A 26,679-nucleotide genomic window follows, 5' to 3' on the forward strand; every position below is an offset into this window, starting at 1 on the left:
CTAGGGCTTCCACTGAAGTTCTGGCAGCAGATGGGGAGAAATTCTTGGTGGATATTTCTAAGATGTTAAGACTGGCCAGGTGAACCACAGGGGTCCTTCCCAGTCCTGCACATTCTGATCCTCCTAAGGTATATAATATATAAAGAGTTCATGCGCTTGTAGTACACAGGAACACATGGGCGCATCACAGCTACCACATGCAGAGAATGTATAGGTACATTGCTACCAATTTGGAAATCATGTTCCGGTCAGGCTTTCAGGCTCCATGCTAGGGCTTGGCTCTGCGCTGGGGCTTGGCTCCGCGGGGCCCCAGCGCAGCCCTTTAGTAGTTTACCCAATGACTATTTTTGATGTGCAAACCTTGGCAGTAATTGGGGGGGAAATCACAGTCAAGCCTCATCTTGTCCTCGGCCGACATCCTCACATCTACATTTTCCAGCAGCAGTCACTGGACTGTGATTGACAGTCAAAATTTCTCGCTGAATTTCACTTCCCTAACCCAGACCAACTTTCACGCCGCATTATCAGCTTTTCTTAAATCAGCTGAGCAGAGACTGGAGATTAAACCCAGGATCTTCCTGCTGTGTTTAGCTCAATGCTGCACTGGGACAGCACATCTCATTACTGAGCTATCACAGATCTTCAGAGAGAAATTTAATGAACTTCTGACACAGCAAAAAAAATACACAGGCACACATAGACACACACACACACACTCACAGACACACGTACAGGCGCGCAGACTCACACGTACACACTTGCTCATGCATGCGCACATACAGTCACACACACACACACGTGCACATAGTCACACACACACACGCACGCGTGCACAGTCACACACACACACACATACAGCCACACACACACACGCACATACAGTCACACACACACATGCGCACATACAGTCACACACACACACACACACACACACACACACATGTACACACTCACACACATACGTACATATAAACATAAGAAATTGGAGCAGGAGTAGGCCATACGGCCCCTCGAGCCTGCTCCGCCATTCAATCAGCCTCAACTCCATTTTCCCGCCCGATCCCCATATCCCTTGATTCCCCTGGAGTCCAAGAATTTATCTATCTCAGCCTTGAATATACTCAACGACTCAGCATCCACAGCCCCCTCTGGGGTAGAGAATTTCAAAGATTCACAACCCTCTGAGTGAAGAAATTCCTCCTCATCTCAGTCTTAAATGTCCGACCCCTTATCCTGAGACTATGCCCCCTAGTTCTAGACTCTCCAACCAGGGGAAACAACCTCTCAGCATCTAACACTCACTCACACAGTCACTCACTGAGTGTGCACACACACACACTCAGTCACACACACGCACTCACTCACACACATGCAGTAACACACTCACTCACACACCCGCACACACACTCACTCACACACATGCAGTAACACACTCACTCACACACCTGCACACACACTCACTCACACACCTGCACACACACTCACTCACACACATGCAGTCACACACTCACTCACACACGTGCAGTCACACACTCACTCACACATTCACTCGCACACCCACACACTCACTCACACACCCGCACACACACTCACTCACACACGTGCAGTCACACACTCACACACACTCACTCACACACCCGCACACACACTCACTCACACACGTGCAGTCACACACTCACTCACACATTCACTCGCACACCCACACACTCACTCACACACCCGCACACACACTCACTCACACACGTGCAGTCACACACTCACACACACTCACTCACACACCCGCACACACACTCACTCACACACGTGCAGTCACACACTCACACACACATTCACTCACACACCTGCACACACACTCACTCACACACACTTTCTTTTTATATATTGTTGACACTTTAAACTGCGACTCCTGAAAAGTGATGCACGCTCTCAAAGCTTCTATATGTAAACACTGAGCAGATCTCCTGTGCCCTGGCTTGTATGTAGCCTGGAGCACATGTGTGATGTTTAGCTTGTAGAACGGAGCTGTGCTTGATGTGCCCTGTCCCTTTAGGGCCACTGCTCCAACAGTCTCTGTGGGGAAGTGATCTCCTTCGGCAAGTCCAGGTAATTGCAGCTCATTACCTGCTGAGGTTAATTAGAGGCCAGTTGTAGCTGCTTGTAACTCTCTAGCTCAGGGTGCAAGAACCCATATATGAAGTGGATGGCTTCCTTTCCCTACTTTTAAATAACAATGAATATATTTTATCTACATTTACAAACTAGCCCGTTTTCATTAACTAGGCCCTGGCTAAGGGCTGGTGAAACATACTCCAAAGACCACATAACTTTTGAAAGTTCTCCATAGTGGGAAAACAGAAAACAAATCCAACTAAGGGCAAGGTGTGAAATTGAATTCAATAAATCTGATAATCTGTGGGCTGGTATCAGAAAAAATGAACATAAAGCTGCTGGATTGTTCTAAATGCCCAACTGGTTCAATAATGTCCTTCAGGGAAAGGAACCTGGTCTGGACCTACACGTGACTCCAGGAGCACACTATATGGTTGACTCTTAATGTCTTCAGGGTGACTAGGATGGGCAATGAATACCATTGACACCCACATCCCGAGAATAAATTTAAAATGATAAACAATCCGCAGCCCACAAGTCAAAGTAGATACAATAGTGAAGTGTGAAGAAGTCATTACTCCAAGGAATTTCAGTCAGGCCCTCTACTTTTTACACCGATTAACACAGTAAATCTACAGCCAAACATTTAATGGTAAATACAAATTTAAAATATTATTCGTCAGGCCAGACTACAATTCAATATGAAAAGTCTGCCCCCGATTCATAGTCTAAACAGACCTCAGGAAGGTATTGGTGTTCAATGGCCATCAATACCTCCAGACTAACATTAAACGAGATATAATCTTGCTCCACTTTTTAATCGATTCCCCTGCCAGTTCACCAACCCTGTTGGCACATGAAGTTTAAATGTGGTAGGGTTTGGACTAATGCGAGGAGAACCGTGGGAATTTCCCTCCTGACAAATAAACAAATTACCATTTTCCAAACCTAGTTCTTGTAAACTTAGTCTAAATAATTTGATTCATTTTCTAAATATTACACACGGAGCCACTGGCTTACCTGGAATTAGATCAGTCACATTCTGCAGTTTTTATTTCCTGGATTCTCCAGATTTCTATTCAGTATCTTGGAGATCTCATTCTGCAATTCCATTTTTGTATTTTTAGAGCCACTGGTTTCTGTTGACTGATTATGTCAAATTCTATTTTCACTACACACGACTTGTAGAATCACATTCTGCAATTCCATCCATTGATATCAGCAGATCGGTGGCCTTAGGAACATTAGGGACAGGAGGAGGCCATTCAGCCCGTCAGGCCTGCTCCACCATTCAATTCGATCATGGCTGATCTGTACCTCAAATCCATTTTCCCTCTTTTGCTCCATATCCCTTGATACCCTTACCCAACAAAAATCTAATCGATTTCAGTGTTAAAAGCTCCAATTGACCCCCAGCATCCACAGCATTCTGGGGAGAGTTCCATATTCCCACTGCCCTTTGTGTGAAAAAGTGCTTCCTGATTTCCCTCATAAATGGCCTAGCTCTAATTTTAAGATTATGCCCCCTTATTCTTGATTCCCCCACCAGAGGACATAGTTTCTCTGTATCCACCCTTTGGAATCCTTTTAACATTTTAAACAACTTGATTAGATCACCCCTCATTCTTCTAAACTCAGGGAATACAAGCCTAGTCTATGCAACCTGTCCTCATAATTTAACCCTTTTAGCCCCGGTATCATTCTGGTGAATCTGCACTGCACCCCCTCCAAGGCCAATCTATCCTCCCTGAGGTGCGGTGCCCAGATGGGGTCTGACAGTGTAAGTAGCTTCACATCATTAGTAAGTGTTTACGAGCTTGGATATCCCTCACCAATTGAGCAGTTTATTTGGTTTCAATACCGGTATAAAATAATGGAGTCGTTTTAATATTGGACATGACGATGAGGCCCATGTCATCAATTAAAAACACTAGGTACTGTCTGACGTGCGAGAAATGCTGGCTAGACAGACAGAACAAGAAATGACGCGAGCGGGCTGGAGAAGCAGGAAATACCGAGCTGCCTCTCGACATAGGAAAGCGGAATGTCAGACCACAGGACACATCGGCTATCACATAACAGGTTCTTCGCCTTGGGGGAGAAAACAAAGGGCAGCCTTAAACCACATCTCACGGAGCTGACGGGGCCACCATTACATGCGAATACCTGACCAAATGTAATGTTGGAAGCTTCCTCAGTCACAGTGCGTCAGTGGAACTGGTTGGACGAAGTTCCACCAGGATGATCAACAGCAAGTGTAAATGGATTAGCCGCACCCACCAAGATGCCACCAACCATATCTACAGGCTCTGTCACACCTACCTGGCAATGACCATGAGTCAGCAGAGAATCAGATGCAGAGAGCTCTGTCACCTGCTGCGAGGACACCTGCAACTACCATGCTGCTTCGGGCTGACACAACCAGTGAAAGTGACAGTCAGCTGTGGCCTGAAGCACTGCTTCTCCTTCTTGCAGGTATGCTGCAGTGTTGAACCTATGAGGATGGTGCTGGGGAGTGACACAGAGGCTCACCTTCCTCACAACCATCTCAAGCAGCACCACCTTGTCTTCAGAAGCAAGCAACAGGGGATTGGGGGACTGTCATATGGCTACACACTCAGTACATAGGCTTCTTTCAGAAAATAACATTTTGGGATACAATATAAGGGTAATTTGAGACATGACACATGGGAAGTGTAACATTCTTGGGAGAAACAGGTGACTTTGGACCTCTGGTTCCCAAAGCTCTCCACCACTGGGGTTTTCCTCATCTCATGACTGGGTCTGTTGTAGACTAACTGATAGAGATTGATTGCCATGATTAGTCAACAACTCCATTATCGTTGTATCATGAGACTACCAGGATGGTAAAAGCCAAACCAGATAGACCTTGGTCTTTTTGTGTCTAGCAATTCCTATGTTCATTCAGGTACCTTGGGTTTCCTTTCCCTTCATTGTTCCCGTTGCTTCTTAATCTCCTCCTCCTCTCACCTCCCCTGCAGCCTTGGCAATGGTTAGTAATAAGTTGGGCAGCCTTCTGAACTTTTGCAAAGGTTTTCAGAATTTTTGTCTCCCTATTCTGACACTCCCCTTTAAGTGTTCCCCTGCCTAAATCACTTTTACAAGCAGTTTTTCACTGCCACCACCAGTGCGTTACCTCTACCTGTCCAAATCTGTACCTGAAGCTATCCTAATGCACTGACCATCAGCATGGCCACAGGTGGGCCTGGTTAAGCCAGGACCCACCCGATTGGCATCCAGGCCCATCCAAATCTGAGCCCATGTCAATGCCAAGTTTAAGCAACTTTATTATTTTTTTTCCCAACCATGTACCCTGAAGTCGGGAGCTGAGGTATCGGAAAAATTGGCCATTTTTAAAATGTGTAGCAGGTTTTGGCCGATCCAAAATAAACTTCACTGTGACGCTGTGTTCAGATGGGATCTTCCTCTCACACAACGAACCAAGAGCGAGCAGCATTTGATTGACAGGTTGTGAGGTGAATAAGTTGGAACTCCCAATCATTTCCATATTCTAACTTTATTTAAAATGCACAGTGTTGGAAAGTGACGCGTAGACAAGAAGACACGAGCAAGGCAACATAAGTAATTTAATGACTTTCATTTAATTTGCTAATTGGTTAAGATTTAAAATGACTATCTTCTTGCTGGTTTGGTGACACTGCTTACTTGGCTTCTTTAAGTACATTTACTGCAGATTTATGTAGACTATTTTTCATCTACTTAAAACATGTTGGACAGACGTACAGAGGCAATATATAATGTATTCGAGATTTTAATCGTTTGAAATCATTTGCACTATTAATGAGCTACAACAACATGCAAGAAGCTCGACACCATCCAGGACAAAGCAGTCCACTTGATTGGCACCCTATCCACTGGCTTAAACATTCACTCCCTCCACCACCGGCGCACCATGGCTGCATTGCAGCAACTCGCCAAGGCTTCTTCGACAGCACCTCCCAACTCCACAATCTCCACCACCTGGAAGGACAAGGGCAGCAAGTGCATGGGAACACCATCACCTCCAAGTTCCCCTCCAAGACACACACCATCCAACTTGGACATATATCGCCGTTCCTTCATCGTCGCAGGTCAAAATCCTGGGACAACCTCCCTAACAGCACTGTGGGAGCACCTTCACCACACAGACTGCAGTGGTTCAAGAAGGAGGCTCACCGCCACATCCCAAGAATTCAACATTTTAAAAAAAATTTGCTGTGACGTTAGATTTTTGACATTCGCCCGTCCTCTGCAAGTTGTCTCCATCCAAATTTCCATTCCAAGCTTCGCCGAGCTACATTGCACTGACCAAGGAAAATTAGGCACAAACAGCCCACTTCCATTCGAGCCCATCTTAAATTCTCCACTAGCCATTCCGGTCTTAACTCTGTCCCTAGTGGAAAAGCTGGGCTTGCTTTGCAATCCCATCATTTAGTTTTCAGTCAATAATTTGAACCCAGGTCCTCCACAGCAATAGGTATGAGAGAAAGAGCCATAAAAACCCACAATATGTTTAGACCAAAACAATCACCTACCTGTTAACACTGGGATCCTTTAAGACAATTTATTAGCAATCTCTTAACTATGTCAATATATAGAATTCAAACTATCGTTGGATCCACTACACAAACATTCGTACACTAAGCAGATGGAGCTCACCCGGTAGAACATAGTCCATTAAAAGAATTGTCTCATTCATTAATTTTACAGATATAAAGCGGGCACACTCCAGCTAGCGACAACAACAACAACTTGCATTTATATAGCCCCTTTAACATAGTAAAATATCCAAGTCGTTTCACAGGAGTGTTATCAGTCAAAAAAAACTTTACACCAAGCCAAAGAAGGCGACATTAAGACAGGTGACCAAAAGCATGGTCAAGAGGTAGGTTTTAAGGAGCATCTTAAAGGAGAGAGAGAGAGAGGTAGAGAGGTTTAGGGAGGGAGTTCCAGTGCTTAGGGCTAGACAGTTGATGGCACAGCTGCCAATGGTGGGGTGAAGAAAATCGGGGATGTGCAAGAGGCCAGGACTGGAGGAACGCAGAGTGCTCGGAGGATTGTAGGGCTGGAGGAGGTTACAGAGATAGTGAAGGGCGAGACCATGGAGGGATTTGAAACAAGGGTGAGAATTTTAAAATCAAGGCGTTCCCGGACCGGGAGCCAATGTAGGTCAGCGAGCACAGGAGCGATGGTAGAATGGGACTTTGTGCGAGTTAGGAAACGGGCAGCAGAGTTTTGGATGAGCTCAAGTTTATGGAGGGTGGAAGGTGGGAGGCCGGCCAGGAGAGCATTGGAATAGTCAAGTCTAGAGGTAACAAAAGAATGGATGAAGGTTCCAGCAGCAGATGAGCTGAGGCAGGGACGGAGACGGGCGATATTATGGAGGTGAAAGTAGGTGGTCTTGGTGATGGAGAGGATATGGGGTTGGAAGCTCATCTCAGGGTCAAATAGAACACCAAGGTTGTGAACAGTCTGGTTCTGCCTCAGACAATGGCCAGGGTGGGGAATGGAATCGGTAGCTAGGGAACGGAGTTAATGGCGGGGACCGAAGGCAATGGCTTTGGTTTTCCCAATGTTTAATTGGAAGAGATTTCTGCTAGATGTCAGGCACACAGAGGCAGTGAAGGGGTTGGGAGAGGTGGTGGTGAGATAGAGCTGGGTGCCGTCAGTGTACATGTGGAATCTGATGTGTTTTTGGATGATGTCGCCAAGGAGCAGCATGTAGATGAGAAATAAGAGAAGGCCAAGTGTAGATCCTTGGGGGACTCTAGAGGTAGTGAGAAGTGAAGCCATTGCAGGTGATTCTCTGGCTATGACTGGATAGATAAGAATGGAACCAGGTGAGTGCAGTCCCTCCCAGCTGGACGACGGAGGAGAGGCATTGGAGGAGGATGGTGTGGTCAACCGTGTCAAAGGCTGCAGGAAGGTCGAGAAGGATGCAGAGAGATAATGCACCACAGTCACAGTCACATAGGATGTCATTCGTGACTTTAATAAGGGCCATTTCAGAACAGTGGCAGGGGGGAAACCTGATTAGAGAGATTCAAAGTCGGAGTTGCGGGAAAGATGGGCACAGATTTGGGATGCAGCCACACAGTGTGATTACAAAAGATTAAACGGGAAATACTGGCCTTAAAGAAAAAGGAAAAGGCAAGGTGAAAAGATCTGAGGAACTAAAACCAGACTGTCCGATGTCACAGTTATTAATGGGGAAAGAGGAAAATCTTAAATAAAACAAGCTTGAAGCTTTCAAAGTGAAGACTTTTGGTCTTTATGCTCCACTTCAATGCAAGCAGCGTTTAATTCCCTGTTGCCTTAATCCAACATGACAGTATAACATTCCTCAAACTTAACACATTTTCTAATGTGGCATCTATCTGTAATGTCCCTGAAAAAAAGTCTGGTCTTATACAATGTTAAAGGGGTGTTGTCTTCAGGAGAAGTCTGTGCTAAATCTTTTACTGGGCCTAAAGATAAATGCTCTTCAGTTTGAGGACATCACATGAGGGGGATAGGAAGATGTGAGCTGTGTCCCTTGAGCTATTTGTGATTATAAACAAATAAAAAGATTCATAAACACTTTTAAGTGAAACTGTCCTGGTTGCTGTGGTACAACTGGGCCGAGTGCAGTACCAAGGAGAGGAAGGAGGTTCATCCCTAGTGTCAGAGGGAAGGGATTTGACGAGTGACTTGACTCTTTAACCTCAAAAAGAGACAGTGCAGAAGGGACTTTCTGGAGGTATTCAAAATACTTAACGGGACAGAGAAAGTAAACCTGAAATAATAGGAAGGGAGTCCATTCAATCCCTCGAGCCTGTTCCACCATTCTATTAGACAATGGCTGATCTGTATCTCAACTCCATTTACCCGCCTTTGCTCCATATCCCTCGATACCCCTACCCTCAACCCTAAATATTTATTCCTCAATCAACATTACTAAAAAACAGATTATCAATTTTTTACTACCCATCAGATTTCTACTACCCTTTGGGTGAAAAAATGCTTCCTGATTTCACTCCTGAATGACCTAGTTCTAATTTTAAGATTGTGCCCCCTTGTTCTTGATTCCCCCACCAGAGGAAATAGTTTCTCTGTATCTACCCTATCGAATCCTTTTATCATTTTAAAGGCCTCAATTAGATCACCCCGCAACCGTCTAATCTCAAGGGAATGCAAATCAAGTTTATGCAACCTGCCCTCATAATTTGACCCTTTTTAGCCCTGGTATAATTCTGGTGAATCTGCAGTGCACCCCCTCCAAGGCCAATATATCCTTGCTGAGGTACGGTGCCCAGAACTGAATGCATTACTCCAGAGGGGTTTGATCAAGGCTCTGTATAGCTGTAACATCACTTCCTCCCCTTTGTATTCCAACCCCATTGAGATAAAGGCCAACATTCCAATGCAAATCTGACACACCAAATCGGCAATACAAAGGAGGGTACAGATTCAGGGTTGTAAAGGGCAAATGTAGGATATTCGTCTTCACAGAGAGGGCAATTAAGAGCTGAAATAGGTTGCCAGAAAGGGTAGTTGAGGTCAGGACAACCCACGGGCTGTAATGGGAGGGTTGGTGTTTGGAAGAATGAGATTCAATGGGCTTTCTTCCTGTGACCTCATCCTGTGAACTTGTGAAGACAGAGCCCCTTTAAGGTTGGTCCTGTGATTTCTTCTAAGGCGTTTAGCTCAGCTAATGACCTCAATTGATGCAAAAACTGCAACATTTGTAAATACAACCACTCAGACAAAGGCATCTTAAGAACTTGCTCCGATTGTTTTTTTTAAACGCTTACTGATTCAAACCCTGTTTTGCATTTAAATGGCGTTGAGGATGAGGGCAGGAAAGTAGCACATTGTGACACACTTAAACAGAAATCAGCTTTAGCAACACTTCTAAAAAAAAAAGAAAAATTCAAGAAGGCATCAGAATCTACGAGCAGGGCGTCTTTAATAAAAATGAAATGAATGAATTATTAAAAATATAGATAATTAAGTCCTTACCTTCAATGAATCAAAGCAGGCAATGACACGACCGTTTTCAACATGGCAACTTCGTGAAGGATGGGCAAACTTGCATTCCGCATCGGACCGAGAACAAGTCCCTCTCTGGTATTCTCTGCACACTTCCAATGTCAGCCATTTTGTGTCACGGATCATTGAAACATTCACAGCCATATTAGGAAACTGAAAGGATATGTGGGTAACGGAATTCCCCCCCCCCCCTTTATCTTTTCCCCTCCGAGAACAGTACCAGTTTTAGAAAAAAGTGTATAAAAGTAAGTTAAAATTATAACTTAACAAATAAACTCGTTCCTTTGGTTAAAAAATATATTTCTTTTTTCTTCTCAGCACTTAGGTTTTCATTTAGTCAGATCGCTGTGCAGAAACATGACATCGGTCGAAGAGCCAATCTTAAATTAAAAAGAATTCATCACACAAACGGGCGGGCATCGATTAACGGGTTAGCCCCTTTAGATGTGCGTTGGCAGAAAAATATATCGCCTTTTGTGCCAAGTGACGAAGTTACTGGAAGGTAACAGCAGCCTGTCAGTGGAATTCCGAGCTCTTCAGTCACTGGTTTTGATTAATTCTCTGGGAGCATATGTTGCTGTCGGTGCTTCACTTTACAGTTAAGCTTCGCTTCTCTTGTGGTTGGGGGGGTAGGGGGGGGTGAAGATCTCTCTCTTCTATTCCCAAGATCACGCATTAACTGATCACGAGACAGTCGAAGATGAAGACGAAGTGAAGAAGAAGAGAAAAAGAAGAGGAGGGAATACTTGCTGTTGAACGTGAAAAAGGCTGGAAGATAAAGAAAACTGGGTGTTCGGCAAATAAAAAGGATGGGTGATTTGTCGTCTCCAAGAGCTGCTTTAAGCAAAGCCAAAAGGGATAAAAAAAAAGCCCGAGATAGAAATCCAAGCAGCAGATTCTTCAGAAAAGGCACTTTTCAGCAACCTGTGGGGAAAGAAAGAAGATGTCAGGGAAAACAGGCTGAAAACATCCAAGCTCCTTCATAACCTTGATTTTCATACGACAGTCCTACCGACATGCCATAAAACGTTCAGACACTAACAGTGCAGCATTTTGCAGTCAGCCATTGGAGATTAAAAAAAAGGGCCATTTCCCTTCATAAAGCTGCACATGGTAAGGAGGAGAACCAATTGAGACTGGCGTTGCAGTGAGATCCTGGGCGGCCGGCCAATGAGAAGGGCCGTCTCATATTGATCCGTTCTGGCAGGCGTTCATTGCTATGCCCACTGCACAGAAAAATGCCTCAGCCTAACGTGCTTGCCTCTGCTGCACTAGCGATACGTACAGTAGGAGGTTTTAAAAGCAACGCTCCCTGGCTTCATGCTCTGTTGTGTGTTTGTGTATTCAGCTGGGTGGCATTGGTCACTTCAAGCCTCCGGTTAGGTGGCTTATGTCCTTATGAAAATGCGAGATCGCAAAATTTTTTAAAACGCCATACCAGCTGCAGCAGTGAGAGAGGCAGCCCGGCATAGCTCAGTGAAATGCCTGTAATGGTTTATGGCTGCGTGCCACATCAGACTGCAGCCAGACACAGTCTTGAGATGCAAAAAGGAAAAAAAAATCTAGCTGGGTGTGGTGATCAAACAATGCAGTCCCCACTGCAAGGAGAGAGAGAAATAAAGCCTCGATTCATCGTCACCATCCTTCGACTCGTAATTAAAAAATAAAGCTGTATTAAATTCACAGGCTTACGTGCCGATCTCTCTGTGATGATGCACTCCATGCAGGCAAATACATAACATTCAGCCAGCAGCGGCTAGGCCGGCGAGATAAAGGGAGCCCACCGCAGCAACTCAGCTTCATAATCAAGGACATGAAGTCCTGGGGTACGAGAAAGATTTATTTCAACTGATGCTTAACAAAAAAATACAAGGGGACATTTCAGTGCACTGCTAATAGAGCTCGACTATGTGGAAGAACAGGGCACAAGAGGGGCAAATGCTGTATCTAGGATGATTCCTCCTCTGTATAATGAAAGCAAATGAACTAAAATGGAGCAACAGTCATACAGAAAGCACACGACAAATAATAGTGTCGGCCATGGCTCAGTGGGTAGTGCTCTCGCCTCGGAGTCATGAAGGTTGTAGGTTCATAATCCCACTCCAGAGACTTGAACACAAAATCTAGGCTGTCAATCCAATGCAGCACTGAGGGAGGGCTGCACTGTCATTCAGACGAGACATTAAACCAAGGCCCTCTCCACCCTCTCAAGTGGATGTAAAATATCCCATGACACAAATTTTAAAGAAGAGCAGGGGAATTCCCCACCCCCCCCCCCTCCCACCACCAGTGTCCTGGCCAATATTTATCCCTCATCCAACACCTCAAAAACAGATTATCTGGTCATTATCACATTGCTGTTTGTAGGACCTTGCTGTGCGCAAATTGGCTGCTGCATTTCCTACATTACGACAGTGACTATACTTTATAGAATCGTTACAGTACAGGAGGAGGCCATTCAGCCCATCGAGCCTGTTCTGGATCTTTGTAAGAGCAATCAGTTAGTCCCATTCCCCCACTCTTTCCCCGTAGCCCTGCAAATCTTTCAGGCAGTGCATTCCAGATCATAACCACTCGCTGTGTAAAAAAGTTTTTCCTCATGTCACCTTTGGTTCTTTCACCAATCTCCTTCAATCTATGTCCTCTGGTTCTCGACCCTTCCGCCAATGGGAACAGTTTCTCTTTATCTACTTTATCGGAACCCTTCATGATTTTGTACACCTCTATCAAATCTCCTCTCAAACTTCTCTGGAGAACAACCCCAGCTTCTCCAGTCTACCCACATAACTGAAGTCCCTCATCCCTGGAACCATTCTAGTAAATCTTTTCTGCACCCTCTCTATGGCCTTCACATCCTTCCTAAAGTGCGGTGCCCAGAATTGGACACAATACTCCAGTTGTGGCTAAACCAATGTTTTATAAAGGTTCAACATAACTTCCTTGCTTTTGTACTCTATGCCTCTATTTATAAAGCCCAGGATCCTGTATGCTTTTTTAACCGCTTTCTCAACCTGTCCTGCCACCTTCAAAGATTTATACACACATACCCCCAGGTCTCTCTGTTCCTGCACCCACTTTAGAATTGAACCATTTAGTTTATATTGCCTCTCCTCGTTCTTCCTGCCAAAATGTAACACTTTGCACTTCTCTGCATTAAATTTAATCTGCCACATGTCCACCCATTCCACCAGCCATTATATGTCCTCCTGAAGTCTGTCACTATCCTTCAAACTATCCTTCATTACTATACTTCAAAAGTACTTCATTGGCTGTTAAGCAGTTGGGATGCCCCAAGGAAATGAAAGGCACTAAATAAATGCAAGTGTTTCTTCTGGAGGATGTCCAGGTTATTAACAAGTGAGTTATGAAGATCTCTCTAATGCTATTTCTCAGTTGCTCACTCTGTGTACTTTTCTAAAATATTTCACTGAAAAATAAAATATTAATGGCCCACATTTGATCTCTGGCATGTGTTGAGTTAGCTAGAATAAGCCAGAGCAGGGTTTGGGGCACTCAAATGGGGCTTTGTGTTCCTGGATTAGGGAGTGCGAGGACAAAAAAGAATCCAGCATTCATCCTCCTGATTGCTGACACGTGATTCCTGCAAGGGAGCTCAGGTGTGTAGATGTCGGGAGAGGACAGGACTGTGCTGGGCTTTGATCACCCCATGGTCGAATAACAACTGTCACCAACTTTTACTGTTCAGGTGGGCAGAACAGCTACTTGAGTAAGATAACAAAGGGCACAGGTTGCAGAATAGGCCCCAAGTATAAGCCAATGTACAGGACACAGTCTGTGGAACAGTCCCCCAATGTAAATAATTGTACAGGACACAGTCTGTGGAACAGTCCCCCAATGTAAATAATTGTACAGGACACAGTCTGTGGAACAGTCCCCCAATATAAATCAATGTACAGGACACAGTCTGTGGAACAGTCCCCCAATGTAAATAATTGTACAGGACACAGTCTGTGGAACAGTCCCCCAATATAAATCAATGTACAGGACACAGTCTGTGGAAAAGTCCCCCAATGTAAATAATTGTACAGGACACAGTCTGTGGAACAGTCCCCCAGTATAAACCAATGTACCGACACAGTCTGTGGAACAGTCCCCCAGTATAAACCAATGTACCGACACAGTCTGTGGAACAGTCCCCCAATATAAATCAATGTACAGGACACAGTCTGTGCAAAAAAATAGGGTGGTAATAGTAGGGGACTTTAACTTTCCCAACATTGACTGGGACAGCCATAGCATTAGGGGCTTGGATGGAGAGAAATTTGTTGAGTGTATTCAGGAGGAATTTCTCATTCAGTATGTGGATGGCCCGACTAGAGAGGGGGCAAAACCTGACCTCCTCTTGGGAAATAAGGAAGGGCAGGTGACAGAAGTGTTAGTGAGGGATCACTTTGGGACCAGTGATCATAATTCCATTAGTTTTAAGATAGCTATGGAGAATGATAGGTCTGGCCCAAAAGTTAAAATTCTAAATTGGGGAAAGGCCAATTTTGATGGTATTAGACAGGAACTTTCAGAAGTTGATTGGGAGAGTCTGTTGGCAGGCAAAGGGACGTCTGGTAAGTGGGAGGCTTTCAAAAGTGTGTTAACCAGGGTTCAGGGTAAGCACATTCCTTATAAAGTGAAGGGCAAGGCTGGTAGAAGTAGGGAACCTTGGATGACTCGGGAGATTGAGGCCCTAGTCAAAAAGAAGAAGGAGGCATATGACATGCATAGGCAGCTGGGATCAAGTGGATCCCTTGAAGAGTATAGAGATTGCCGGAGTAGAGTTAAGAGAGAAATCAGGAGGGCAAAAAGGGGACATGAGATTGCTTTGGCAGATAAGGCAAAGGAGAATCCAAAGAGCTTCTACAAATACATAAAGGGCAAAAGAGTAACTAGGGAGAGAGTAGGGCCTCTTAAGGATCAACAAGGTCATCTATGTGCAGAACCACAAGAGATGGGTGAGATCCTGAATGAATATTTCACATCGGTATTTACGGTTGAGAAAGGCATGGATGTTAGGGAACTTGGGGAAATAAATAGTGATGTCTTGAGGAGTGTACATATTACAGAGAGGGAGGTGCTGGAAGTCTTAACGCGCATCAAGATAAATCTCCAGGACCTGATGAAATGTATCCTGGGAGGTTAGGGAGGAAATTGCGGGTCCCCTAGCAGAGATATTTGAATCATCCACCGCTACAGGTGAGGTGCCTGAAGATTGGAGGGTAGCAAATGTTGTGCCTTTGTTTAAGAAGGGCGGCAGGGAAAAGCCTGGGAACTACAGACCGGTGAGCCTGACATCTGTAGTGGGTAAGTTGTTAGAGGGTATTCTGAGGGACAGGATCTACAGGCATTTGGAGAGGCAGGGACTAATTAGGAACAGTCAGCATGGTTTTGTGAGAGGAAAATCATGTCTCACGAATTTGATTGAGTTTTTTGAAGGGGTAACCAAGAAGATAGATGAGGGCTGTGCAGTCGACGTGGTCTACATGGACTTCAGCAAAGCCTTTGACAAGGTACTGCATGGTAGGTTGTTACATAAGGTTAAATCTCATGGGATCCAAGGTGAGGTAGCCAATTGGATACAAAATTGGATTGACGACAGAAGACAGAGGGTGGTTGTAGAGGGTTGTTTTTCAAACTGGATGCCTGTGTCCAGCGGTGTGCCTCAGGGATCGGTGCTGGGTCCGCTGTTATTTGTTATTTATATTAATGATTTGGATGAGAATTTAGGAGGCATGGTTAGTAAGTTTGCAGATGACACCAAGATTGGTGGCATTGTGGACAGTGAAGAAGGTTATCTAGGATTGCAACGGGATCTTGATAAATTGGGCCAGTGGGCCGATGAATGGCAGATGGAGTTTAATTTAGATAAATGTGAGGTGATGCATTTTGGTAGATCGAATCGGGCCAGGACCTACTCCGTTAATGGTAGGGCGTTGGGGAGAGTTATAGAACAAAGAGATCTAGGAGTACAGGTTCATAGCTCCTTGAAAGTGGAGTCACAGGTGGATAGGGTGGTGAAGAAGGCATTCGGCATGCTTGGTTTCATTGGTCAGAACATTGAATGCAGGAGTTGGGATGTCTTGTTGAAGTTGTACAGGGCATTGGTGAGGCCACACTTGGAGTACTGTGTACAGTTCTGGTCACCCTATTATAGAAAGGATATTATTAAACTAGAAAGAGTGCAGAAAAGATTTACTAGGATGCTACCGGGACTTGATGGTTTGACTTATAGGGAGAGGTTAGACAGACTGGGACTTTTTTCCCTGGAGAGTAGGAGGTTAAGGGGTGATCTTATAGAAGTCTATAAAATAATGAGGGGCATAGATAAGGTAGATAGTCAAAATCTTTTCCCAAAGGTAGGGGACTCTATAACGAGGGGGCATAGATTTAAGGTGAGAGGGGAGAGATAAAAAAGGGTCCAGAGGGGCAATTTTTTCACTCAAAGGGTGGTGAGTGTCTGGAACGAGCTGCCAGAGGCAGTAGTAGAGGCGGGTACAATTTTGTCTTTTAAAAAGCATTTGGACAGTTACATGGGTAAGATGGGTAGAGAGGGATATGGGCCAAGTGCAGGCAATTGGGACTAGCTTAGTGGTATAAACTGGGCGACATGGACATGTTGGGCCGAAGGGCCTGTTTCCATGTTGTAAACTTCTATGATTCTATGATTCTATGAACAGTCCCCCAATGTAAATAATTGTACAGGACACAGTCTGTGGAACAGTCCACCAATATAAACCAATGTACAGGACACAGTCTGTGAAACAATTCTCCAGTATAAACCAATGTACAGGACACAGTCTGTGAAACAATCACCCAGTATAAACCAATGTACAGGACACAGTCTGTGAAACAATTCTCCAGTATAAACCAATGTACAGGACACAGTCTGTGAAACAATCACCCAGTATAAACCAATGTATAGGACACAGTCTGTGGAACAGTCACCCAGTATAAACTAATGTATAGGACACAGTCTGTGAAACAGTCACCCAGTATAAACTAATGTATAGGACACAGTCTGTGAAACAATTCTCCAGTATAAACCAATGTACCGACACAGTCTGTGGAACAGTCCCCCAATGCAAATAAATGTACAGGACACAGTCTGTGGAACACTCACCCAGTATAAACTAATGTATAGGACACAGTCTGTGAAACAATTCTCCAGTATGAACCAATGTACCGACACAGTCTGTGGAACAGTCTACCAATAAAAAACTAATATACATGACAGAGTCTGTGGAACAGTCACGCAGTGTAATATACAGGACACAGCCTGTGAAACAATTCTCTAGCATAAACCAATGTACAGGACACAGTCTGTGAAACAATCACCCAGTATAAACCAATGTACAGGACACAGTCTGTGAAACAATCACCCAGTATAAACCAATGTACAGGACACAGTCTGTGAAACAATCACCCAGTATAAACCAATGTATAGGACACAGTCTGTGAAACAATCACCCAGTATAAACCAATGTACAGGACACAGTCTGTGAAACAATCACCCAGTATAAACCAATGTATAGGACACAGTCTGTGAAACAATCACCCAGTATAAACCAATGTATAGGACACAGTCTGTGAAACAATTCTCCCAGTATAAACCAATGTATAGGACAGAGTCTGTGAAACAATTCCCCAGTATAAACCAATGTATAGGACACAGTCTGTGAAACAATTCTCCAGTATAAACCAATGTATAGGACACAGTCTGTGAAACAATTCTCCCAGTATAAACCAATGTATAGGACACAGTCTGTGAAACAATTCTCCAGTATAAACCAATGTATAGGACACAGTCTGTGGAACAGTCCCCAGTATAAACCAATGTATAGGACACAGTCTGTGAAACAATCACCCAGTATAAACCAATGTACAGGACACAGTCTGTGGAACAGTCCCCAGTATTGTCCCAGTCGCCACTGCAAATGACCAAGGTTGGGAACTAAATATTCCAGGGTACATGACATTTAGAAAAGACAGATAGATAGCTTTTTGGCAATCAAAGGTATTAAGGGATATGGGCCAAAGGCAGGTATATGGAGTTAGATCACAGATCAGCCATGATCTTATCAAATGGCGGAGCAGGCACGAGGGGCTGAATGACCTACTCCTGTTCCTATGTTCCTATAATAAAGGATGACATAAGGACAGTAGTCAGAAAGGATCTTGGCTTGGAGGATCAGGAAGTAGAATCAATATAGGTGGAAATTAGAAATAACAAGGGGCAGAAAACACTGGTGGGAGTAGCTTATAGGTCCTCTAATGGTAGCTATACCATTGGACAGAGTATTAATCATGAAACAATAGGAGCTTGTAACAAAGGTAATGCAATAATCGTGGGGGACTTTAATCTTCATATAAACTGGGCAAATCAAATTGGCAAAGGTAGTTTGGAAGACGAGTTCATGGAATGTATTCAAGACAGTTTCCTAGAGCAATACATCATGGAGCCAACCAGGGAACAGGCTATTTTAGATCTTGTATTGTGTAATGAGATAGGGTTAATTAGTAATCTCACAGTAAAACAACCTCTGGGGAAGAGCGATCATAATATGATAGAATTTCACATTGAGTTTGAAAGTAATGTACTTAAGTCAGAAACTAGAATCTTAAACTTAAATAAAGCCAATTACATAGGTATGAAGGGCGAGTTGTCAAAGGTAGATTGGGAAATTAAAAGGTTTGACAGTTGAAAAGCAATGGCAAACATAAATATTTCAATATACAACAAATATACAATCCATTGAGCAATAAAAACTCCACGGGAAGAGTGATCCACCCGTGGCTAACTAAAGAAGTTAAGGAGAGTATTACATTGAAAGAAGAGGCCTATAATGTTGCCAAGAAGAGTAATAAGCCTGGGGATTGGGAGAGTTTTAGAAACCAACAAAGGATGACCAAAAAATTGATAAAAAGGGAGAAAATAGAATATGAAAATAAACTAGCTAGAAATACAAAAAAGGATTGTAAGAGCTTCTACAAGTATGTAAAAAGCCTTAGAGGCTGAGACAGGAGAAATTATAATGGGGAATCAGGAAATGGCATTCAACAAATATTTTGTATCTGTCTTCACTGTCGACGACACAAAAAGCATACCAAAAATAGTGGGGAACCAAGGGGTAAATGAGAGTGAGGAACTTAAAACAATTAATATCACTAGAGAAAAAGTACTGGACAAATTAATGGGACTAAAGCCAACAAATCCCCTGGACCTGATGCCTACATTCGAAGGTTCCAAAAGAGGTGGCTGCGGAGATGGTGGATGCATTGGTTATGATCTTCCAAAATGGTCCCAATGATTCTGGAATGGTCCTAGTGGATTGGAAGGTAGCAAATGTGACCCCGCTATTCAAGGAGGGAAAGAGAGAGAAAACAGGGAACTACAGGCCTGTTTAGCCTGACATTGGTCGTCAGGAAAATGCTGGAATCCATTATTAAGCAAATGATAACAGGACACTTAGAAAATCATAATATGATTAGGCAGAGTCACATGGTTTTATGAAAGGAAAATCGTGTTTGACAAATTTATTAGAGCTTTTTGAGGATGTAACTAACAAGGTAGATAAAGGAGAACAAGTGGATGTAATATATTTGGATTTTCAAAAGACATTCGATAAGGTGCCACATAAAAAGTCATTACACAAGGCAGGGGTTAAAGGGTTAGGAATAATATATTAGCATGGATAGAGGATTGGCTAACGGACAGAAAACAGAGAGTAGGGATAAATGAATCATTTTCAGGTTGGCAGGCTGTAACTAGTGGGGTGCCGCAAGGATCAGTGCTGGGGCCTCAGCTATTTACAATCTATATTAATGGCTTAGATGAAGGGACTGAGTGTAATGTATCCAGGTTTGCAAATGATACAAAGCTAGGTGGGAAAGTAAGCGCTGAGGAGGACACAAAGAGTCTGCAAAGGGATATAGACAGATTAAGTGAGTGGGCAAGAAGGTGGCAGATGGAGTATAAAGTGGGGAAATGTGAGGTTATTCAATGTAGTAGGAAGAATAGAAAACAGAATATTTTTTAAATGTTGAGAAACTATTAAATGTTGGTGTTCAGAGAGACTTGGGTGTCCTCGTACAAGAAACACAAAAAGTTAGCATACAGGTACAGCAAACAATTAGGAAGGCGAATGGAATGTTGGCCTTTATTGCAAGGTAGTTGGAGGACAAGAATAAGGAAGTCTTATTACAGTTGTACAGGGCTTTGGTGAGACCTCACCTGGAGTACTGTGTACAGTTTTGATCTCGTTATGTAAGGAAGGATATGCTTGCCATAGAGGCGGTGCAACAAAGGTTCACTAGATTAATTCCTGGGATGAGAGGGTTGTCCTATCAAGAGAGGTTAACTAGAAAGGGCCTATACTCTCTGGAGTTTAGAAGAATGAGTGGTGATTTCATTGAAACATATAAAATTATGAGGGGGCTTGACAGGGTAGATGCTGAGAGGTTGTTTTCATGGCTAGAGAGCTTAGAACTAGGGGGCATAATCACAGGATTCGGGGTCGGCCATTCAAGACTGAGATGAGGAGAAATTTCTTCACTCAGAGGGTTATGAATCTTTGGAATTCTCAACCCCAGGGGGCTGTGGATGCTGCGTCATTGAATATATACAAGGCTGAGATGGATAGATTTTTGGATTCCAGGGGAATCAAGGGATATAGGATCGGGCGGGAAATTGGAGTTGAGGTCGAAGATCAGCCATGATCTCATTGAACAGTGGAGCAGGCTCGAGGAGCCATGTGGCCTACTCCTGCTCCTATTCCTTTTGTTCTTATGTATAAACCAATGTACAGAACACAGTCTGTGGAACAGTCCCCAAATATATATCAATGTACAGGACACAGTCAGTGAAACAATTCTCCTGTATAAACCAATGCACAGGACAAAGTCTGTGAAACAAATCTCCAGTATAAACCAATGTACAGAATAGTCTGTGGAACAGTCCCCCAGTATAAGCCAATATACAGGACACAGTCTGTGAAACAATTCTCCAGTATAAACCAATGTACAGAATAGTCTGTGGAACAGTCCCCCAGTATAAGCCAATATACAGGACACAGTCTGTGAAACAATTCTCCAGTATAAACCAATGTATAGGACACAGTCTGTGAAACAATTCTCCCAGTATAAACCAATGTACACGACACAGTCTATGGAACAGTCCCACAATATATACCAAGGTACAGGACAGTGTCTGTGGAACAGTCCCGCAGTAGAAATCAACGTATAGGGCACAGTCTAAGAAACAGATCCATACACTAAAACAATATACATGACAATAACCAATGTACACGATATAAGCTTATGTACAGGACTTGTCTGTAAAAGAATTACCCACTGTAAACCAATGTACAGTACAAAGTCTGTGGAACAGCCCCCAGTATAAACCAATGAACAGGACACAGTCTGTGGAACAATTTCCCAGTATAAACCAATGTACAGGACAGTGTCTGTAGAACACTACACCAATATAAACCAACATACTGGACACAGTCTGTGAAACAGTCCCAAAGTATAAATAAACGTACAGGACACAGTCTATGGAGCAGTTCACGAATAAAAGAAACTAATGTACATGACAGATTCTGTGGAACATTCCCGCAGTATAAACCAATATACATGGCACAGTCTGTGAAACAGACCCACACTCTAAACCAATATACACGGCACAGTCTGTGAAACAGACCCACACTCCAAACCAATATACATGGCACAGTCTGTGAAACAGACCCACACTCCAAACCAATATACACGGCAGTCTGTGAAACAGACCCACACTATAAACCAATATATAGGACAGTGTCTGTGGATTAGACCCACACTATAAACTAATATATAGGATAGTGTCTGTGGATTAGACCCACACTATAAACTAATATATAGGACAGTGTCTGTGGATTAGACCCACACTATAAACTAATATATAGCATAGTGTCTGTGGATTAGACCCACACTATAAACTAATATATAGGACAGTGTCTGTGGATTAGACCCACACAATAAACCAATATATAGGGACACAGTCTGTGGATTAGACCCACACTATAAACCAATGTACAGGATACAGTCTGTGGAACAGTCCTCCAGTATAAATCAAGGTACAGGGCAGAGTCTGTGGAATATCGCCCAATATCGACGAATGTACAGGACAGTGTCTGTGGAATAGTCCGCCAGTATAGACCAATGTACAGGGCACAGTATATGTGACAGACCCGCATTATAGACAAATGTACAGAACAGTGTCTTAGGAAAGGTCCCCAGTAAAAACCAATGTACAGGACACTGTCCGTAGAAGAGTTCTCCAGTAAAAACCAATGTACAGGACAGTGTCTGTGGAACAGTCCTCCAGTTCAAAACAAGATACAGGGCACAGTATGTGAAACAGACCCACTGTATAAACCAATGTATCGGACACAGTCTGTGAAACAGACCCACTGTATAAACCAATGGACCGGACACAGTCTGTGAAACAGACCCACTGTATAAACCAATGTATAGGACACAGACTGAGGAACAGTCCACCGTTAAAAAAACAATGTACACGACACAGACTGTGGAATAGACCCACACTATAAACCAATGTACAGGACACAGTCTGTGAAACAGTCCCCCAGTATAAACCAACATACAGGACACAGTCTGTGAAACAGTCCCAAAGTATAAATAAACGTACAGGACACAGTTTATGGAGCAGTCCACCAATAAAAAAAACTAATGTACATGACAGATTCGGTGGAACATTCCCGCAGTATAAACCACTACACAGGACACAGCCTGTGGAGTAGTCTCTCAGTTAAAAAAAACAAGGTCAATAAAACGGTCAGTGTAACAGTCTCCCAGTATAAACCAATGTATAGGACACAGTCTGTGAAACAATTCCCCAGTATAAACCAATGTATAGGACACAGTCTGTGAAACAATTCCCCAGTATAAACCAATGTATAGGACACAATCTGTGAAACAATTCTCCAGTATAAACTAATGTATAGGACACTGTCTGTGGAATAGTCCATCAGTATAAACTAATGTACAGGACAGCGTCTGATGAACAGTCCTCCTGTATAAGCCAATGTACAGGACACAATCTGTGGAACATTCCCCCAGACAAAACCAATGGAGAGGACAGCATTAATGGAACTGTCCTCCAGTATAAACCAATGTACCGGATGCAGTCAGTGAAACAGTCCCCCAATACAAACCAATGTACTGGACAGTGTCTGTGGAGCAGTCCCTCAGCATAAACTAATGTGGAGAGCATATTCTGTGGAACAGTCCACCAGTAAAAAACCAATATACACGACACAGTCTGTGGAACAGTCCCACACTCTAAACCAATATACACGACACAGTCTGTGGAACAGTCCCACAATATATACCAAGGTACAGGACAGTGTCTGTGGGACAGTCACGCAGTAGAAATCAACGTAGAGAGCACAGTCTAAGAAACAGACCCACACATTAAACAATATACACGGCACAGTCTGTGAAACAGACCCACACTATAAACCAATATATAGGACAGTGTCTGTGGATTAGACCCACACTATAAACCAATATATAGGACAGTGTCTGTGGATTAGACCCACACTATAAACCAATATATAGGACAGTGTCTGTGGATTAGACCCACACAATAAACCAATATATAGTGACACAGTCTGTGGATTAGACCCACACTATAAACCAATGTACAGGATACAGTCTGTGGAACAGTCCTCCAGTATAAATCAAGGTACAGGGCAGAGTCTGTGGAATATCGCCCAATATCGACGAATGTACAGGACAGTGACTGTGGAATAGTCCGCCAGTATAGACCAATGTACAGGGCACAGTATATGAGACAGACCCTCATTATAGACAAATGTACAGAACAGTGTCTTAGGAAAGGTCCCCAGTAAAAACCAATGTACAGGACACTGTCCGTAGAAGAATTCTCCAGTAAAAACCAATGTACAGGACAGTGTCTGTGGAACAGTCCTCCAGTTCAAAACAAGATACAGGGCACAGTATGTGAAACACACCCACTGTATAAACCAATGTATCGGACACAGTCTGTGAAACAGACCCACTGTATAAACCAATGTATTGGACACAGTATGTGAAACAGACCCACTGTATAAACCAATGGACCGGACACAGTATGTGAAACAGACCCAATGTATAAACCAATGTATCGGACACAGTCTGTGAAACAGACCCACTGTATAAACCAATGGACCGGACACAGTATGTGAAACAGACCCACTGTATAAACCAATGTATTGGACACAGTATGTGAAACAGACCCACTGTATAAACCAATGTATCGGACACAGACTGAGGAACAGTCCACCGTTAAAAAAACAATGTACACGACACAGACTGTGGAATAGACCCTCACTATAAACCAATGTACAGGACACAGTCTGTGAAACAGTCCCCCAGTATAAACTAACATACAGGACACAGTCTGTGAAACAGTCCCAAAGTATAAATAAACATACAGGACACAGTTTATGGAGCAGTCCACCAATAAAAAAAACTAATGTACATGACAGATTCGGTGGAACATTCCCGCAGTATAAACGACTACACAGGACACAGCCTGTGGAGTAGTCTCTCAGTTAAAAAAAACAAGGTCAATAAAACGGTCAGTGTAACAGTCTCCCAGTATAAACCAATGTATAGGACACAGTCTGTGAAACAATTCCCCAGTATAAACCAATGTATAGGACACAGTCTGTGAAACAATTCCCCAGTATAAACCAATGTATAGGACACAGTCTGAGAAACAATTCTCCCAGTATAACCAAATGTACAGGGCACAGTCTGTCAAACAGTTCCCCATTATAGACCAATACACAGGATAGTGTATGAGGAACTGTCCCCCAGTATAAACCAATATACAGGACACAGTCTGTCGAACTGTCCCACAGAAGAAATAAACGTACAGGAGACTGTCTGAGGAACAGTCCCCCAGTATAAACCATTGAACATGACAGGGTCTGTGGAACATTGCTCAAATATAAACCAATGTACAGGGCACAATCTGTGAAACAGTCCACCAGTATAAACTAATATACAGGACACTGTCTGTGGAATACTCCATCAGTATAAACTAATGTACAGGACACTGTCTGTGGAATAGTCCATCAGTATAAACTAATGTACAGGACAGCGTCTGATGAACAGTCCTCCTGTATAAGCCAATGTACAGGACACTGTCTGTGGAATAGTCCATCAGTATAAACTAATGTACAGGACAGCGTCTGATGAACAGTCCTCCTGTATAGGCCAATGTACAGGACACAATCTGTGGAACATTCCCCCAGACTAAACCAATGGAGAGGACAGCATTAATGGAACTGTCCTCCAGTATAAACCAATGTACCGGATGCAGTCAGTGAAACAGTCCCCCAATACAAACCAATGTACTGGACAGTGTCTGTGGAGCAGTCCCTCAGCATAAACTAATGTGGAGAGCATATTCTGTGGAACAGTCCACCAGTAAAAAACCAATATACACGACACAGTCTGTGGAACAGACCCACACTCTAAACCAATATACACGACACAGTCTGTGGAACAGTCCCACAATATATACCAAGGTACAGGACAGTGTCTGTGGGACAGTCCCGCAGTAGAAATCAACGTATAGGGCACAGTCTAAGAAACAGACCCATACACTAAACCAATATACACGGCACAGTCTGTGAAACAGACCCACACGACAATCCAATATACACAGCACAGTCTGTGAAACAGACCCACACTTTAAACCAATATATAGGATAGTGTCTGTGCATTAGACCCACACTATAAACCAATATATAGGACAGTGTCTGTGGATTAGACCCACACTATAAACTAATATATAGGACAGTGTCTGTGGATTAGACCCACACTATAAATCAATATATAGCATAGTGTCTGTGGACTAGACCCACACTATAAACTAATATATAGGACAGTGTCTGTGGATTAGACCCACACTATAAACCAATATATAGGACAAAGTCTGTGGATTAGACCCACACTATAAACCAATGTACAGGACACAGTCTGTGAAACAGTCCCAAAGTATAAATAAACGTACAGGACACAGTCTATGGAGCAGTCCACCAATAAAAAAAACTAATGTACATGACAGATTCGGTGGAACATTCCCGCAGTATAAACCACTACACAGGACACAGCCTGTGGAGTAGTCTCTCAGTTAAAAAAAACAAGGTCAATAAAACGGTCAGTGTAACAGTCCCCCAGTATAAACCAATGTATAGGACACAGTCTGTGAAACAATTCCCCAGTATAAACCAATGTATAGGACACAGTCTGTGAAACAATTCTCCCAGTATAAACCAATGTATAGGACACAGTCTGTGAAACAATTCCCCAGTATAAACCAATGTATAGGACACGGTCTGTGAAACAATTCTCCAGTATAAACTAATGTATAGGATACAGTCTGAGAAACAATTCTCCCAGTATAAACCAAATGTACAGGGCACAGTCGGTCAA

At 43.4% G+C, this 26,679-nt stretch overlaps 1 protein-coding gene across 17 annotated transcripts in view; it reads right to left on the reverse strand.

The window, feature by feature from the left end:
• The window catches only part of LOC137332845 (muscleblind-like protein 2), a 287,907-nt gene that overhangs the window by 174,178 nt on the left and 87,050 nt on the right, over positions 1-26,679 (reverse strand). For all 17 annotated transcript variants that reach the window (XR_010965752.1, XR_010965751.1, XM_067996785.1 and 14 more), the window contains exon 2: positions 10,132-11,085. Coding sequence is in view for 15 of the 17 variants with exons in the window: in XM_067996785.1 (XP_067852886.1) it covers positions 10,132-10,305 (174 nt within the window). In the remaining 2 variants the exon portion in view is untranslated. The remainder of the gene's footprint in view (positions 1-10,131; positions 11,086-26,679) is intronic.

This window comes from Heptranchias perlo, chromosome 15, assembly GCF_035084215.1.
Source record: "Heptranchias perlo isolate sHepPer1 chromosome 15, sHepPer1.hap1, whole genome shotgun sequence".
Classification (NCBI taxonomy): Eukaryota; Metazoa; Chordata; class Chondrichthyes; order Hexanchiformes; family Hexanchidae; genus Heptranchias; species Heptranchias perlo.